At 47.2% G+C, this 17,909-nt stretch overlaps 1 protein-coding gene across 1 annotated transcript in view; it reads left to right on the top strand.

The window, feature by feature from the left end:
- Window positions 1-17,909, top strand: part of TLL2 (tolloid like 2) — a 128,215-nt gene that overhangs the window by 80,271 nt on the left and 30,035 nt on the right. The window contains exons 6-9 of the mRNA XM_024734994.1: window positions 2,447-2,625; window positions 3,981-4,086; window positions 11,290-11,414; window positions 14,011-14,126. Coding sequence (XP_024590762.1) covers window positions 2,447-2,625; window positions 3,981-4,086; window positions 11,290-11,414; window positions 14,011-14,126 — 526 coding nt within the window. The remainder of the gene's footprint in view (window positions 1-2,446; window positions 2,626-3,980; window positions 4,087-11,289; window positions 11,415-14,010; window positions 14,127-17,909) is intronic.

The raw sequence follows: 17,909 nt of genomic DNA, 5'->3' as shown, positions 1-17,909 counted from the left end.
TGAACTTAACAAAAATGCAAGCATATGCCAGACTTATAGGAAGAAAATGCCAAACTCTAAAGAAACTTAGAAGAAAAAATGAAAAGGCACACCATTTCCTGATATGGAAATGCCCAACATAGTAAAGATGTCAGGACTTCCTAAAATAACCTATAAATTCATGCCATTCTGATTTGTATGTATATGTGGGTATGTGTATACATGTATTTTAAGAACTTGAACAAATGGTATTAGAATTTTTCATGTAGAAATAACAGAGAGAAACCAAACAATAGTGACAGGGACAGAGATAGGGGAGTGTTTGGTGTTCTATCCCAACATATAGGATATTAAAATGCAAATGAAGATAATAACAATTAAAACCATTTGGAACTCAATAAAAATAGATAATATGGAACAAAAGAGTTTAAAATGAATATGTTTATACACAAATTTAGGTAGCATTTTAAATGAGTGAGAGAAAGATGGATTAGTCAGTTGGGATATTTGAACATTGGGATAATTAAATAGCTCATTGTGAAAAAAATAAAGCTGGAATCCTACCTCACTTCTTTTTTTAAAAATATTTATTTTTTAATTTATTTATTTTTGGCTGCGTTTGGTCTTCGTTGCTGCACACAGGCTTTCTCTAGTTGCGGCAAGCAGGGGCTACTCTTCGTGTGGTGCACGGGCTTCTCATTGCAGTGGCTTCTCTTGTTGTGGAGCATGGGCTCTAGGTGTGCAGGCTTCAGTAGTTGTGGCACGCAGGCTCAGTAGCTGTGGCTCGAGGTCTCTAGAGCACAGGCTCAGTAGTTGTGGCGCACAGGCTTAGTTGCTCCGTGGCATGTGGGATCTTCCTGGACCAAGGCTCGAACCCGTGTCCCCTGCGTTGGCAGGCAGACTCTTAACCACTGCGCCACCAGGGAAGCCCTACCTCACTTCTTATACCAAAAATTATTCTAGCTGGATCAAAGATATAAACATTTTGAAAAGAAAAAGAAACAAAAATTTGAAAAGTATTAGAAGGAAGCAAGAGTGTATTTTACTTATAATCTTGGAATGCAGATGGCCTTTCTAAACAGAACATAAGAACATAAAGAAATTACATTAAAATTTTATATGACAAAAACAACACAAAAAACAAAGTTAAATAAGAAATAACTAAGCAAGAAAAATATTTGTAACACGTCTGATAGTCAAAGACTTGATCCCATAATGTACAAAGCATTCTTACAAATCAGTAATAAAAAGATGAACAACCGCCCCAAAATTGGGGGAAGATGTGATCTCACAGTTCACAAGAAAAAAATATAAATGTCACATAAAACATGAAAAACTATCCAACTTCAGTACAGTGAAATACCACTTTTCACCTATCAAATTGACAAAGATAGTTTGGCAAAACCAGTGCTGTCCCAGTTGTGGGGAAACAGGGCTTTTTAATATACTTTTAGTGGGCATATAAAGAGACACAACATTTTGGGATTGCAGTTTGATAGTATCTATCAAAATATCAAATGCACATACTCTTTCTTCTATTAATTCCACTGCTAGGAATTTACCCTACCACAAAGGAGAGAGACCCTAATGGTTTCTTTGTTTTGCATTTTGTTGTTTGTTTGCTTTGTCTCCCTCTCCCCTGAGGCTTTGTTTAAATAGCAAAAACTGGAGTCAGCCTAAATGTACATTAATAGGAGACTGATTAAATAAATTTTAATACTATGTTGCTTTGAAAAAAATTAGATAAGTCTACATGTGCTGTTATAAGAAGATCTATAAATTATGGAGGAAAAAAGGCAAGATGAAGGACAATGTACATGGTGTATTTTGTAATTAAAAGAATATATGTACATAGATGTATTACATATTTTGGAATAGCATTTAAGAAACTGTTAACAGTGGTTATCTTCGGAGCCTTAATACTTAAATCTTTTGTAACATGGGCGTGTATTTTTTAAACGTTTTGTAGAAGTTATTTGAGTGGTGGGATTATGGGCCATTTTAATTTATTTTTTATACTTTTCTATATTAGGAATAATGAATATATATTTAAAAAAATAACTGTGCCCAGAAGGGGAGTCATCTCTAAGGCTTCTCTGGTAATAGTATCAAGACTCATGCTTTACAGAAACCATTGTCTCCTCCTTGTCATCAGAGATGGTCCAGCGGAGATTCGGGGGTGGGGGAAGTTAGTTGCTTTTTTCCTTGAAGAGAGGCCATATCTTTCTTCAGATTCTCAAGGGAATCCATGACCACCATAAAGGTCAAGAACCATTTTTGGAGGGAATTTCTGCGTTGAGAGGGAAGTTAGACAATGAGATCATTTTCAGCTCTCAAGTCTGTGTTTCTTTTAGACACACACACACACACACACACACACACACACACACACACACCCCCAAGGGAGGGGTGTTAGACTCTTGCTATTCCCTGATCTGCTGACCTGGGTATTTCTGCAACTGTCCAGCTGTTGTTCCTATGTTGGGCGCCGAGGTGGAGGCCCACAGGCCATATCCATTGGGAAAAACTGTGACAAGTTTGGGATTGTGGCGCATGAGCTGGGCCACGTGGTCGGGTTCTGGCATGAACACACCCGGCCAGACAGAGACCAGCACGTCACCATCATCAGAGAGAACATCCAGCCAGGTAAGGAGTCTGTATGGAGCCTGGAAGACACCGGTCAGGCAGGTGGCATCCATGGGGTCAGGAAGGAGTAAAGGGGGGGGGGGGGGGGGAGCAGAAAACACTCGTTTATAAGTATGGAGGCCTTTGTCACCAGCACTGTCCATCGGTGGCCCTTCCTGGGAGGTCATCTGCCAGAGCTTATAGGAGAGAGCAGAAGTGAAATAGCTTTCCACCTTGTAAAGGAATCCAATTCCATTTCCTAACAGGAACAGAATCTACCAGAACACTGTTGCAGCATCAAACCTGATAAGCCAGAAAAAGAGTTCTCCCGGTTGCTTTTCTAAGTCTCATTTTTGCTGGTGTAGGCAACATATTTTTGAAACTGAAATATAATTAAGATACAGTACACATAAAAAGAGTATTCCTGCCTATCCCAAGGCAGATAGTGTCTAGGTTTCTTAAAAATACCTCCTCCTGTGAAACAGTTTTATACATAAATTCATACTGAACATGAAAGTAGCTGGTTGAATAATATAGTTGCCTTAAAAATGCTTTTGAGGGCTTCCCTGGTGGCGCAGTGGTTGGGAGTCCGCCTGCCTATGCAGGGGACACGGGTTCATGCCCCGGTCCGGGAAGATCCCACATGCCGCGGAGCGGCTGGGCCTGTGAGCCATGGCCGCTGAGCCTGCGCATCCAGAGCCTGTGCTCCACAACGGGAGAGGCCACAGCAGTGAGAGGCCCGTGTACCGCAAAAAAAAAAAAAAAAATGCTTTTGAGAGCCTGAATTGTGAATGTGGGGTTGAAGTTAACTCGGATTTGTTTTCTTTTGTTCTGTCAATAGCAAGATTAGAGATTTAAAAACAATTTTTTTTTTGAGCAATCAGACTGATAATTAACCTGTCTACTAACTGAGTTTAGGAGTTTTGTTTTTGTTTTTTGCGGTACGCGGACCTCTCACCGCTGTGGCCTCTCCCGTTGCGGAGCACAGGCTCCGGACGCACAGGCTCAGCGGCCATGGCTCACGGGCCCAGCCGCTCCGCGGCATGTGGGATCTTCCCAGACCGGGGCACGAACCTGCGTCCCCTGCATCGGCAGGTGGACTCTCAACCACTGCGCCACCAGGGAAGCCCGAGATTAGGAGTTTTGAGTGGCATTTTGGGAGGGATGTTGTGTGGTGGGGTGCGACCACATAGTGCTGTTCTGTTTCAAATTTCCAATCTGTTAAAAACAACAAGAACCACCACCAAACCTGTCATTTGTCTGATTGGGCTAACAGAGCTCTCGGAAGTTGCTATGGGCCCTCCTTCTCCCTCCTGTGCCTCCTTTCAGGTGCCTGCCTTGGTTTTCAAAGGCCTTAACAGAGTGTTATGTCACAGGTCAGGAGTATAATTTCTTAAAAATGGAAGCTGGGGAAGTGAGCTCTCTGGGAGAGATGTACGACTTTGACAGCATCATGCACTACGCCCGGAACACCTTCTCCAGGTCGGAATCTATGGTTATGCCTCGTCTGTGTTGTAATGTGCCTGCCGCAGGCTTGGGTCGGATTCCCGGAGGTCTGCAGAGAGCGGGTCTCTGCATGTCCCTAGCACAGTTGGCGTGTCTGTCCTTGAAATACAGTGGCCTCTGGGCCGCAGTGAAATATAATCGAATCAGGTTCCCGCTAATAAGATTGAATCCCATTGTGAAGCTGGTGTTTCATCATGCCCTCGTCACAAACAGCAAACTAGAAAAGGGAAATTATCAAGAGGTTAGCCGGGATAATAACTTAGAGGCTCTGTATAAAATTTCCAGTGGGGGGGTGGGTATCTTCTAAAGTATGTCCTTGATGTAAGCATGGTGACGTTAACCAGTTCTCCTAGAGGCAGTGTGGTTTGTTGGAACCTAGACTGTGTCAGAGCTGGGAGGGTGGTAAATCATGGGTTCATTTTAGAAGAAAATGAGGCTCCGGCCAGCTGGTGGGCACGCAGGTAGCTGGGATTAGAGTGAGAACAAAACTCCAGGTCTCCTGCCTGCTGGCTGTGCATGATGGTAGCTGTTTTCCTCAAGCGTGGTCACACCAGTTATGTACAGCTGGCGTCAGCAGGATCTGTTTTGATGAGTTCGTGCTGTGCTGGACCCAGTGTTAAGTATTTTCTGTATTGCCCTTGCTTCTAGATCATATAAGCGTTTTGTATATAGAAGTTTTCCCCCGCTAGTCCCAGTTTTGTAGGTCTTTCCACTCTTGACTTAAAGGATACACAGTGCGAGTATTCTCTCTTGGCATTTTTCCCCCAGTCTCTTCTTAAAACCAGCTTTTTTGCTCTTTATTTATTTAATCATTAAAAAAGATTTGAGGTGATTCCCGATATATACAAGAAGAAAAACTAGGTGAGAAAACTTGGGGGTAGGGGAGGGAAATATAAGGGTAGATGGCTAAGTTGAAGCCTAGCATCAATTTGGTATTCAGAATATATGCCCTAAAGTCATGTACCCTTTGTTGGGGTTGGCAGAAAACCCTGCCCTGTGCTTCCTAGCAAGTCATAGCAAAGAGGGAAACAATCCATTTCATGAGTCTCTGTGTGCATGAAGATCAAAGGAAACCATTAGGTCAGGAGACATAGTGCTCTTGGGAGTGGAAGGAAGACTATTTACGCAGGCTGATTGGCTCTTGGGTACGGCTGCTGAAAGCACCCTGTTGATGAGGTCGTAGAACCGTGGGAGACATCCTCCAACCCTCAGCATCCCACGTTCTACGGGGGCACTGTGCTCTGGCCACACAGCTCAGTTAGTTAGCATGGCCATCCTGCACCCAGGCAGGGGCTCTCCAGAACTCTAATGGGAGGAGTTTGGCCAAAGTCGGCATCTTTGAACACCTGGCATGGGAGTGACCTACCCTGTTTTCTTTACTCTTCTCCTCGCTCTTTATCAGAAGACACAGAAGGCAATGTGATGTGGTGACGAGACCACTGAACTGAGAGTCAAAGGCTGGATTCTAGCCCTCGTTCTCTCCCGTGTACCTTGCTGCTGAAGGAGGTCCAGACAGTAATTAGGGGCAGCTGTGGGTAGGGTCAAATCGCCACCTCCCTGGGCCTCAGTTCCCTCATGAGAGAGTTGGACCAGATGTTCCCTGAGCCCCTTCCAGCTCGAACATTTCAGGTTGTAATTTCTTAATGAGAATGGGTGAGGGATTGACAGATATGATCACACTCATTGCCGTATTGGAAATCCGAGGCTTCCTCTTCCACGCTGGGAAACTGAGACTTTGAGGGACCTACCCTGGGGGTGTGAGAGTCAGGGTAAGTGGCCCCTCTGCAGATGTCAGAGGTGGGATGCTTGGGTGTGGAGGTGGGACTGATTCAGGTTTGGGAAATGGTTTAGGGAATAGCCAGTTCACGTCGCATCGGCCCCAGGGGTTGCAGGCGGCTAAGTAGAGCCAGAGTATTGATTTTTTCAGGGAATCAAGGTCAAGTTGGTCTAGGTGAGAAGCTTGCACCTTGGGTCTTGTTTTTATAGCTGTCTAAACTCTTCATATTGCTTTATACCTTATCTATCAATTATTCTTATAAATTTATTTATTAATATTTATCTGTTGAATTCTCCTCTCCCTCACTGGACTGAGATCTTTGAGGACAGAGACTATCTCATTCTCTTCTAATCCCCAGCACCCAACCCAGCGCCTGGCACAGAGTAGCTGTTCAATAAATATTTGTCAAATGAATAAATTAATGAATGAGTCGAAGGAGACAGGAGATCCACAGTGCTGGGGACTAGGTGAGGGAAGGAATGTCCATCATCTCATTGCAGTGCTTTCCACATGCAGTTACAGTGGTCACTTCATTAAGAAGAATCTACACGTTTCTATTATGTAGGAAATTTTGGATAAATTACTACAAATGGGATGTAGAAACTGCATTGCCTTCTCCATGCCTGTGACGTGCCAGTAACTGTGCAAAGCTCTGAAGCCAGAGGCCGAGGCAAGAGTGCAGACAGACTATCTTCTGGCACCAGCATTTCTTTTCTTGTCTTTCAAGAAAAAAAATTCTTTTATTTTTTTTTCTGATTTCTCACCCGTAATGCCATCCCTTTTGCCCCTCAGGAGATAACCGTTTTAACACCGTTGTCAGCGTGAAGGATTTTATCAGCACAGAGCAATGGAAACCCATGGACCAAACCCATGAAATAACAGTTCCCCATCAGAAGTCCACCTAGAAGGGAGATTGGCAAGGGAGCAGCACGTGTGTGTGATGGGTGGCTAGTTAGGAGAGGAGCAGCTCCCCTGAAGGTGTCAAAGGGCGGCAGAAATCCCCTTCTGCTCACATGATGTTATCTATTGTTGTACAACAATCTACCCCCAAACTTAACAGCTCATAAAAACTTATTTTTTATGACATTGTGGGTCATTCTGATTCATTCTTCTCTGGTCTTGCCTGGGATTGCTCCCACAGCAATACTCATTAAGACTCTTAAGACCTAGGCTTTAGGATGTGCATGATATCACCTCTGTCACATTCTGTTGGCCAGAGCAAGGCTCAGGACCAGCCCAGATTCAAGTGATGAAGAAAGAGATTCTACCTCTTAATGGGAGGAGTTGCAACTTCGTGTTGCAGAGGGATACGGATGTTAGGAGGCACAGACTTGTTATTTTAACAATCCACCTCAGCTACCTTCACACCCCTGCCCCAGAGTTGAGAATGATTTTGGCAAATCTATTTTGTAGCATTGTCCCCTATGCCAATTTTCTGCATGGATTTTCAGAAAACGACTTTGTTCATTGGGGGCATTTATCAATGGAGTCTTTAACTGGGTGCTTTTTGTAAGATTTTCCCTCTCCCTAGTTCCATGTCATTACTCTTGGTCACATATCCCCTGGAGCTAGCCTGCACATTGTCTTTGATTCTGTAAAAGAGTAGAAAATGGCCTATAGAACATTTGCTCATCTCAGTGGCAAATGCTATTCCTGCTGACGGGAAACCCAATCTTCGTGTGTCTTTACGATTGTCCTTCCAACTTTATTCCCTCTAGTTTATTGCAGTCCCTCCCTCCTCCCCATGGTTGGACCCGGGCTGTGGGGAGTGATGTCTTTGGAGGTTTTGTTGGGCAAGGGTCCAGGAGATTAGGAAACAGTTCTCTGGTACAGGGGCTTCTTTGTTTGGAGAACTCAGAGCTGACAGTTTTATTCCCTAAGGGCATCTGCCAAACCCTTTCTTAGTTTAGCAGAATGTCAATGCTAAGAGTGTCCTACATAAAAGGGGGGGATGTAATTGCAGCGGTTTATATAGGGATGTCTCTTGTAGTAAACATCTTCCACAGCCCACCGCTGTGCTGGCAGCTCAGGGACGTGCAAGGGAGGGAGTCTCAGCTCGCAGAGCTGTCTGAGTGTGAGCCCAGGTTGTTCCTCCTGCTTTGGTTTCAGAGGTTTCCAAGCTTCCTAACTCTACCACGTACCTAACAGACATTAAGACCTGTTTCTTGGGTGGTGGGAAACACTAGCTGGAGGGAGGTAGATGCTAGGAGGCAGGTTCCAGGCCTGCCTGCGTCCAGTTCACGGCTGGCGCCCCATCACTAGCTTTGTACTCGGGTGAGTCCCTTAGGCTCCGCAGGCTTGGTTTTCTCACCTGTAGAGAGGACCCCTAATAAATGGCACCTGCTTCCTAGGGTGTTTATGGGGATTAAATGAGATGGTGCATTTAAAGGGTCCAGGCCGGGTCTGGCACATAGGAAGGTCTTGTGAACGCACAGCGGGTGTGAGCACACACTCTCCACACAGCAGGCTGCTGCCTGAGTTGCCTACACTGTGTGGGCTTCCACGTGGTCATTTAGCCTGAGTTGCCAAGAGATTGTACTGAGCCTTGCATTTCATGCAGCAAAATGTCTTTCTCCAGGAGGATCAAGAAAGCGATTACAAGTGAACACATTTTATGTTAGGGCAGAAGTACCCATTTTTAAGATTCCTATGTGATTGAGTTTAGAATTTTATGTAGAGTTATCACTTGTGGTTTCAAACTTGGTGAGGTCACTGAGGGAGACCGAAGATTCCACAGAAGTTTCTCTGAAGGACCCAGAGATGAGGCGATGGGAATTAGAGAGAGACAGGCCAGGTGGTTAAATGCTGGGGAGAGCGGTGCTGAAGAGGACATCGGCAGGCAATCTAGGCTCTGGTGTGCTAATATAGGAAAGAAATGAGCTTGAAATCTGATTTAGGGGAAATGTATCTACACAAACAAAAAGGAGGAACTAGGGATAATATATATTTTCCAAAGTAGTGCAGAATTTAGGGAAAAGGAAATGTTTGAGAGAGAAAGAGAAGAAAAAGGAAAGAGCAGCTAATAACTAGGTAACAAGCATTTTTGCATTTCCTTTTGAGTATAAATAATTATTTTGCAAAATCTTTTGATGCCAGTGTCCTATCTTGGCTGCGTAAATTAATTCAAGAAGCATTTTTTGAGTTGGCTACGCTTTGGTCCCTGAGGGCATAGAGACGGAGGACCCAGCCTCTCTGCTGAAGAAACTTATTGTTTAGCAGAAAAGACAATCATCATCACCCCCAAAAAGACAATACAGTATGATAAGAAGAATCATATCGTATTAGGCGAATAAGGCCCAGAGGAAGGAGTGGTTCACTCAGGATGGGAGGGATAGAAAGGGCTTGGGAAGACTTTTAAGAGGGAAAGCCATCTGATGGTGTTTTGGAGAATGAACAGGAGTTTGGTAGTGGTCAAGAAGATGGGGGATGGGCAGCCTTGGCAGAGGACAGCTTGTTTAAGGGCATTTTTGGGGCTGGCAGGAGTACTAGCTTGCTTATGATAACGAGTGAGGTGGAGGTGTCAGGAGAGAAAGGCAGAAGCCAGCGAGCCACAGGCCTGGAGATCCAGGTGGTGATTGGAAGTCGGCGAAGGCCCGTAAGCAGAGCGGGTACATGCCTGTCCTTACATTTCAGGATGATCACGTTGCAGCATGGTGGAGGGTAGAGCAGAGGTGGCAGAGTCTACAGGGGGGAGGCCAGAGAGTTCAGGAAGGAGATGCTGATTGCTAAATCAGTGGTCTGGAATGAGGAGGAAGGCATAGATTCAAGGGATGTATAGAGGGTGCCATGGACAGGCCCTGGTTCCCAGTTTTGACAAGGCAGTGGGAAGAAGAAGACAGAGCCAAGGGCACCTTCAGATTCAGTCTCAGGAGACAGGTTCGTGGAAGGAGCAGGAGGACGGAATGCATTAGGTTTTGAATGAGTTGCATATAAGAGCTCCATAGGACAGTGCAGTGGAGGGGTCACCAGACTTCTGTCTTAGCAGATGGTTCTAGAGCTGGAATCAGAGAATCAGCTGTCAGCCTGTAAGTGTCAGTTAAAACCCAGGGAAGCAAGTGGAGCAAGAGAGAGGAGAGAGGAGAGAAGAGGGGGAGGGCGGAACCCTAGGGATAGCACTGGAAGCAGAAGCAGAAGAAGGAGAGATCCTAACTTACGGCTCAGAGAGAGCAGTGCCTGGGAACCAGGGAAAAGAGAGTCCAAGAGAGGAGGGGCCAGCAAAGGGGCGGTGCTGCCGAGAGGGCAGGTGAGCATTGGCAAGGGGCCATCTGACTTGTCAGTTGGTCGGGGACTGGGGACCATTGCTGGCGTGGTCAGATCGCAGTTGGATTGTGGAGTGAAGGAGAGGTAGGCAGCCAGAGAATGGAGACAACTCTTTCCAGAAACTTGGTTAAGAAGGGACAGAAAGGAATAGGGTGGTAACTGGAGAAGGTGTCCTTTCAAGGGAAGGCCCTACCCTCCAGGAGAGGTCCCAGGTTGGGGGTCTGGAAGCAGAGTGGGAAGATCAGGCAGGGGGTAAACCACACCCACCAAATGGAGGCGTGAATAGAGCCAGTACCCAGCCAGGCATCCTGGTGGACATTCATCTGCTTTGCTCCTTGTAGGTTTCACTCCCACTGGGGCAGAATGAGATGTGAAAGTTAGAAGGGGCTGCCATGACCATCTAGGCCAATCTCTTACTGTTCAGAGGGGTGAACTGAGGCTCAGGGAGGGAAGGGACTTGTCCGAGGCAAGTGAGGCCTTACAGGTGGCAGTGAGGCCTTACACAGAAATCTCTAGGCCAGAGCTCTCTTGACTACCTCCTGTTCTTTGCATTCATCCCGTTTTCCATCTGATTATCCCTCTTGCCAGCTAAGGCCCCCAAACTCTGAACTGCTTTATTCACCAACTCATCAACGAGCGCTTGCTGACCAGCCCCTGAGAACCTCACGCTGTACTGGTTCCCAAGCTTTCTCTGGAGCCTCTCCAAGACTTACCCATGTTGGGAGCTGCCCGTCGCACAACTCCAGAGGGCGCCACTCACACAGTTGTCTCTCTGAATGGTGCTCCTTGCAGCTGTGCAGTGGGGGGCCCTGGGGCCTGGACCTGTCAGGGCCTTTGTGGAGATGCTCGGTACACTTCAGTAAGGAAGCCCTCAGGGCCACTGGGCTAGGGCATAGTTTTAAATTTGGCAGAGTCGTTTTCCCATTGGAAAGGGAGCCGGCAGCTGAAGAAATGGAATGCTAACATGCCAGCACAAGGGGAGGCAACGTCATGAGTCATGTCAGCCTGGGGCGAGCAGGCCAGGGGGTAGGAATGTTCTTGGGGTTATGGGCAAAGAAATGAGGACTCTAAATCCCCACGCGGACAACCTGACAGCCTTGACTTTTCCTTCTCCTTTCTCGCTCTCTCCTTTCTTCCTGTAGAGGAGTTTTCTTAGACACCATCCTCCCCCGTCGAGACGACAATGGCATCAGGCCAACCATTGGCCAGCGTGTGCGGCTCAGTCAGGGAGACATAGCTCAAGCCAGGAAGCTGTACAAATGCCCAGGTAACTGTGAATCGCAGGGGTTCCAGGGCCTCCATAGCACCATGGAGACAACTCAACTCAACCACCACAGGCAAACATCCCTGGTGCTGGGAAGACTCCTTGGGGGACAAGAAAAGTCTCCCCCTTGGCAGTTGTCATTCCTGGTGTGCTGAGGTGCTGGACAGTGCAGAAAGCCCAGCGGTGGAGGGACTGCAGGTGGTGAAGCAAACAATAGGTCTTAGAGCCCACAGCTTAACTTGTGGGAAGCTTTGGAATTCTCCGGCAAAGCCCTGACGTTCAGAAGAGGAAGAGGCGTAGTGGTGCAGTAGTGAACGGCAGTCCAATGCGGTGTGCCTCCCATAGGGGTAAAAGCACTCTCCTTTCTATGGGAGTAGGGGCTGTGGGTTTGGTAAAACAAGAACCCCAGGTTTTGCAGAAAGGCAAAGAGTGAAGGAGAATGCTTTTGAAAGGGTAGAAGCCAGCTTCCCAAACACTGGAAGGCAGAGGGCATCTCAGTGCTGTAAATGAGATCATTTCTATGGTCTTGGGCTCTCCTAGCCATCCAGGGTGCTAGTCAGTGGCCAGTATTCTGCCATTGGAGACGGGATGGTACACTGGATCCAAGCAGATGTCTGCTTCTCTGCCAGTTCAAAACCCCCCGCCCCTTGACTTTGCCCTCTTTGCTTCCATCTCGTTGGCTTCAGCATTGTCACCCCCGCCCCCCTTGCCTCCCAGTGGGGAGCTCACGTTGGCCCCTTTAAGCTGCTGAGCTTCAGTGTAAAGCGCTCCTTTACAGCAGCCAAGTTTTTACCAGTGATGGGTGAGAAGGCGATTTGGTGGTCTGTGGGGGAAGAAAGAAATTCCATTACCAAAAGGTCCAGCAACCTTTTCCAGACTCCCAGACCAAACACGTGGTTCGATCATGGGACAGAATATTTGGAATAGGGACCATCTTAGAAAATTGGACTCTCAGCCTTTTTTCAAACGACACTGCTGGCAGCACACGCTCACTCACAAAGCGACAACCATACTCGACCCCTAAAGGACCGCAGTGCTGGCACTTCTTCCCTCCAGGCCACCGTTCTGGGAGACCCCCCGATGATCTGTGCCCTGCACCTGCACAGAAAAGGTCTCTGGCTTCCCCAGCTTGTGTGCAAAGGACGGGGTGCTCAAAGGACCGTGTGGGACTGCTCCATCATGACACTCTGGGAAATAAGCCCATCCAGCTATTAGTCATCTGGGGGCATGTTAGGGCTGAAATACAGGATGCACATATCATATAGCCTTGCTGAATGGAAAGAGGAACCTTATAACGTTCCCTGGGAAATGCCATAGTATTTATTTAGTTATAATGTATATGCTTCTTACTTCCCAAAAGGATTGGAAGCAGCTGGTAAATACCATGGAGCCATACAGTAATGTATATGTTCTTGCAGAACGTTGATGATTATTCTAAAATAATTTCCATGGAACCCTTGGGGGTGTTCACTGCTGGGCATAATCCTCACGATGCCTGGCAGTTGTTCGGTAACATGATATTGAAGCCCCAATATCCAGGATTTCCTGAGGCCGATATGGGCCATTCTCCAGCTCTTCCTTCCTGCAGCTCCAAAAACTGCATCTTCAAATAGTTTCAAGTAGTAACTGAAAGCAAAGGTGGTTGCCGCACAGAGGCTGAATTGCATGTAGGAAAAGAAGTGTAAGGAAGTGTGTTTCCCACACTTCGGAGGTGGCCCCACGAAAGGAGGGGCACTCAGCAAACCAATGTACCTGTCTTTGGGGTCTGAATCCCTAGAGAGGATACAAAAGCTGCAGCTTCCAAGCTTACGCATAGAGATACCTTTTCTTTTGAGGACAAATTAGGGGAAGTATTTTTCACATACATGGGACTAGGTTCTAGACTCCAGGCAACCCTCCAACATTCAAGGGCAGAATAGCCTACTCTAGAATATTCCAGCTTCCTGTGCTTCTGGTCATTTTCCTCTGTTTTCTTGACTATTCCGTAGCTCTTTCAGAGGTGGGTAGCAGAAAAAGAAGAGACAAGATTCCAACTAACAGCTGAAATAAATTTCAAAGCATTTTCTTTTTGCTCCATGTGCTTGCACGTTTGTATTCTCTCTGCCACAGATATTATTCGCAGTAATTATAATGGCCACTATGTAGGGGGGAACTCACAGTGTGCTGAGCACTGCACGGAGCCATTTCATGTAATGCAGATGGTTTCTTTAACCCTCTAGGTAGGTCCCACCCATTTCACAGAAAAGAAAACTGAGGCCCAGCAAGGCTGGGATATTTGCCCACCACCAAACAGCTGGCTAGAGAGCTGAGATTCAAACCTCTAGGTTGTACTCAATCCTGAGAGGCTCAGAAGAAACCCCTGGGGTGTTACTTTTTGGCCCCCAGGCCCGATTTTTGCTTTTATTGACATGTATTTGCTTTTATTTTATTGACATTTTGCCAGAAAAATGTCAATCTGCCTGACATGCTTTTTGCCAAGGCGTTCTGAGAGCTTTGGCTGGTAAAGGGGTGAATTTGCTCAGCAGCCCTGTCCAGGGGGCTGCGTGGGCGGGGAGTGTGTGCACATGCCTGGATCACACGTGTTGTTTTGCTTGTGCAGCATGTGGGGAGACCCTGCAGGACACGACGGGAAACTTTTCCGCACCCGGTTTCCCGAATGGCTACCCTTCTTATTCCCACTGTGTCTGGAGGATATCGGTCACTCCAGGGGAAAAGGTAGGTATGAAACCACCTCAGGAAATGACAGCGCATTCTTTGAGTTGGGTGAGGCATGAGGAACTAGTATTTTTATTAATAGTAATAATAATAGCTGTTACGTTATGAGCACCTACTATGTGCCAGTCACCGGGCGAGCTTGCTTAACGTTCATGATTTCTGGACTTTCCCACCAGCCTCCCCCATACAAATGGAGGCGTATGTACTAAATGTCTACAGGGGTTATAAATCAAGCTCACAGTATGTAAAACAAAGTAGGTGCCACCCTCCTCCCTTGATAAATACACCATCAGGATGCCCTGGAAGGCGAGGATCCAATTTAGAATTTCTTGACACCTCGGAGCGCTGTTCTGGAAGATGGCACTACAGGGAGAGCTAGCCCCCAACCACGGCTGGCCCGTCTTCCTCTTCCCTGCCCCAGCTCCATCTAGGAGCACCCAGGGCAACCCGCAGCCCACAATCCCAAGCACCCTCCACTCCTACCTTGCAAACAGCTGTTTCTTGACTCCCTCTCCAGTGGAGGTGGACTGGCCAGGTGTGCTGTCCACCCTCGGGAGGATGGATCCAGGGCAGAGGTCCTTGTACACCTGGAAGTGACCTCAGGGCTATTTGGGCAGGGAATTCCAAGGTCCTGGGCTCCTGAGGTGCAGTCTAGGAGCTGGGAAAACTCTGTATAGGCAATTCCTTTGGTTCTGAAGATTCCATGACCCTCTAAACTTGAGCCCAGCTCAGGGGTCTCTTTTGCCCTGGTCCAGGGGTGGTATATTCTTAACCTTTCTGTAGGGTTCATCTCCTTATATCCATTATTTGAACAAGGAATCCGAGGCCCAGACATTTTTTAAATTGCCCACATTCAGAGGAAGATATAGAACTGGGAACTGGGGCTTCTGCGCCTCGAAGCTTGTATTTTTCCCTACACTTCACTACAAACCCAAGGGTTCTTCGTGTTGTCTCAACCTAGATGCAGCTACCTTTGCATCTCTGCCCCTCGGGTCTGTCTCCCTGCAGTCATACCTGTCGTGGCTTGTCTCACAGGATCATGACTGCTGGCTATTTGGCCGTCCCCTTTCTAGACCCTAAGCTCACTGAGTACAGACATGGTTCACCTCAGCACCCAACACAACCCGTGGCACAGAGTCATACAATAAGTATTATTTGTTGAGTGGATGTGTAGATGGATGAGCGGCTGAATGGGCGTGCAGTGGGAGGTGTTGGATTTTCAGGTGCCTGTAGCCAATCTTCAGATATTCCTAATTCATCACTATAAAAAAAATGTCCACTTAAATGTTGAGTTAAATATACTGTGATAACTAGAGAGAAACAATGGCTTAGACCACTGTGAGCATTTTCTGCAGGCTGGGCGCTATTCTCAGCATATCGTGCGGAGTCTCTCATTTAATCCTCACAACAGCTTCATGTGATTGGCGCTATTACCACATCACTTTGCAGTTAAGGAAATGGACTCGCTTAAGGCTACTCAGTTTGTTGTATTGGGATTTGACCCCAGGCAATTTGACTCTGAGAGCCTGAATGCTTAACTATCATCCTAAATTATTCCACAAAGGGGACAGGCTGATAGACACTTGAACATGCATTCATGCACACAGACTCACATGCGTACATACACACACACACGCACACACACAACAGCCACACGCACACATCCTTCCTCTGGCTCTAAGCATTTATGACTGTGTGGTTGTCATCGTGAGCCTGAGAAACTTCAGACCCGTCTGCCTTGGGCAGATGAGGTCCCTGTGCCTGCAGGAGGCATCCATGGGAGGGAAGAAGGAGGAGGGGGAGGAAGGGATCTGGCGATCCCTAAATTGTTGAATTGCCCTGAATAGCAGGGGCTCTGTGATCTGTTTGAACTGCATGAGATTCACCAAGCCTTAATTATTATTGCTGACTGGGGGCAGGGAGAATATATCATTGAAATTCCAGCACCAATTATTTCAACTTCTGCTTCACCCACGCAGCCTTCCCCAGAGCTGCTGGTCATCAGCAAACTTGACTGATCTGAGTTTCACCTCTTGTTCATCACCTCTTCCCCTATGGTCTTTATGGTTCACTAACATACTTAAATAATGAGCCTGAATAATTATCCGTTCATTCAGATCCTGAACGTGTTACCAAAGAAGTTGTAATAACATTTCCTTTCTGAAATTTTAAAAAGCAAAGGCTAAAGAATTATATTGCAACCAGGTAGCAAGGGTTACCGAGCCCTTCCACCCGAATTCTAGCACCGTAGGAGAGACGAAAGTAATCTAAGTACAACCCCTGTCTTCAAGAGACTTAGAGTTTAGTTGGGGTCCTCCCTTCACCCCTAGGGAGTCTTATTTAATTGAAGGGGGGGCATTTGCTTGGCACTGGTATCTTTTTAACTTCTGAGGTGATTCTAATCCACAAGCAGGTTGAAAGAAAAGTGACATACACACACACACACACACACACACACACACACACACACACACTACAACACAGCAGGTAAGCTGGCCAGTTATTTTCTGGTACTGACTTCATCCCCTAGGAGATCACAGGGCTTTGTGGAAGACGGTGCTCCTTGTCCTGAGACCTCAACAAGGGAGCTGGTGGACACACTCAAGATGGGCAGCCTGTGTGAAGAGCACTTTGTGTGTCCAGTTCATGGTGCATGAAGTGTACGTTCAGTGTGACTTGATGTTTTAAATCGCCATTCATCAAGTGTCTGTTATGTGCCAGGCGTAGCACTACACACGCCAGGTACAGTTTCTCGTGCAGTCCCCTCAACAGCCCAATGGTGTGCATGTTTCTTTCCAGACAAGGAAGCTAAAGGCCCAAGAGGACAAGTATTTTCCCAAGAGTCCAGAGCCAGGAAGGGTAGAGCTGGGAGGAAATCTAGATCTGCCTGCCTCTAAAATGCCTGCTCTAGAGTCACTCTAAGATAGGGAGGGAGGAGTTCCAAAGAGGGACAGATCATGTCCATCTGGGAAATCAGGGAAGGACTCAAGGGGGAGGGAGGGGCCCCCTATCCAGGCATGGGAGGGTCTCATTAGCATGGATATATCAGGGTGCACCGGAAATAAGGTCACATGGGATGGGTGCTGGAGGCTCTGGAAAGTAATCAGAGCTTAATTTATGAGATGGGGGCATAGGGAGCTGCTGAAGTTTTCTGAGCACAGGAGGGATCCGGTAAACATGAGCTGTAAGTGCAAGATTGATCCAGGAGACCTAGTGTGCAGAATGGACGGGGGCACAGCAGGGAGGGGTTCTGGAATCATCTCAGCAGGAACAACGCAGGCAGGGCTGTTGAAGGGGCAGCGAGACTGACCTGGAGCAGGAACTCAGACATCTCAAAGGAAGAAAGTCCATCAGCCCTGGGATAAACAATAGAGGACAAGGAGAGCTAACCCCAAGGTACAGCACCTCAGTGATGGGGACGAGGGTGTCACCTACAGACAGGGAAGCTGGGAGGACAGTGCTTTCTTTTGAGGTGTCCTTACAGTTAATGGGGAGCGGGGAGGACGGGAGCCAGCCAAGGGGAGAGAACAGTGGACAGAGTGTGGTGGAAACCAGAGAGGAGAGGTTCAAAGCAGAGGGGCCAGAGAACAAGGACAAAGAACTAAGTCCTTTCGATGTGGCCGGGAGGGCACTGCAAACTTTGACCCGCAGCCCTCCAGCCTAAGGGGTTTACTTAGAGACAGTGGGACCCGGGGCTGTAAGAATAGAAAAGAAAGTGGCCAGCGGAGGGAGGAGAGTGAAGACACTAGAAAAAGATGAACTGCCCGATAGCAAGGTTCCCGC

Source organism: Neophocaena asiaeorientalis, unplaced genomic scaffold (genome assembly GCF_003031525.2).
Source record: "Neophocaena asiaeorientalis asiaeorientalis breed wild unplaced genomic scaffold, Neophocaena_asiaeorientalis_V1.1 scaffold240, whole genome shotgun sequence".
Taxonomy (NCBI): domain Eukaryota; kingdom Metazoa; phylum Chordata; class Mammalia; order Artiodactyla; family Phocoenidae; genus Neophocaena; species Neophocaena asiaeorientalis.
Note: the sequence above shows the minus strand (reverse complement) of the source record. Positions and strands in the feature narration are given on the sequence as shown.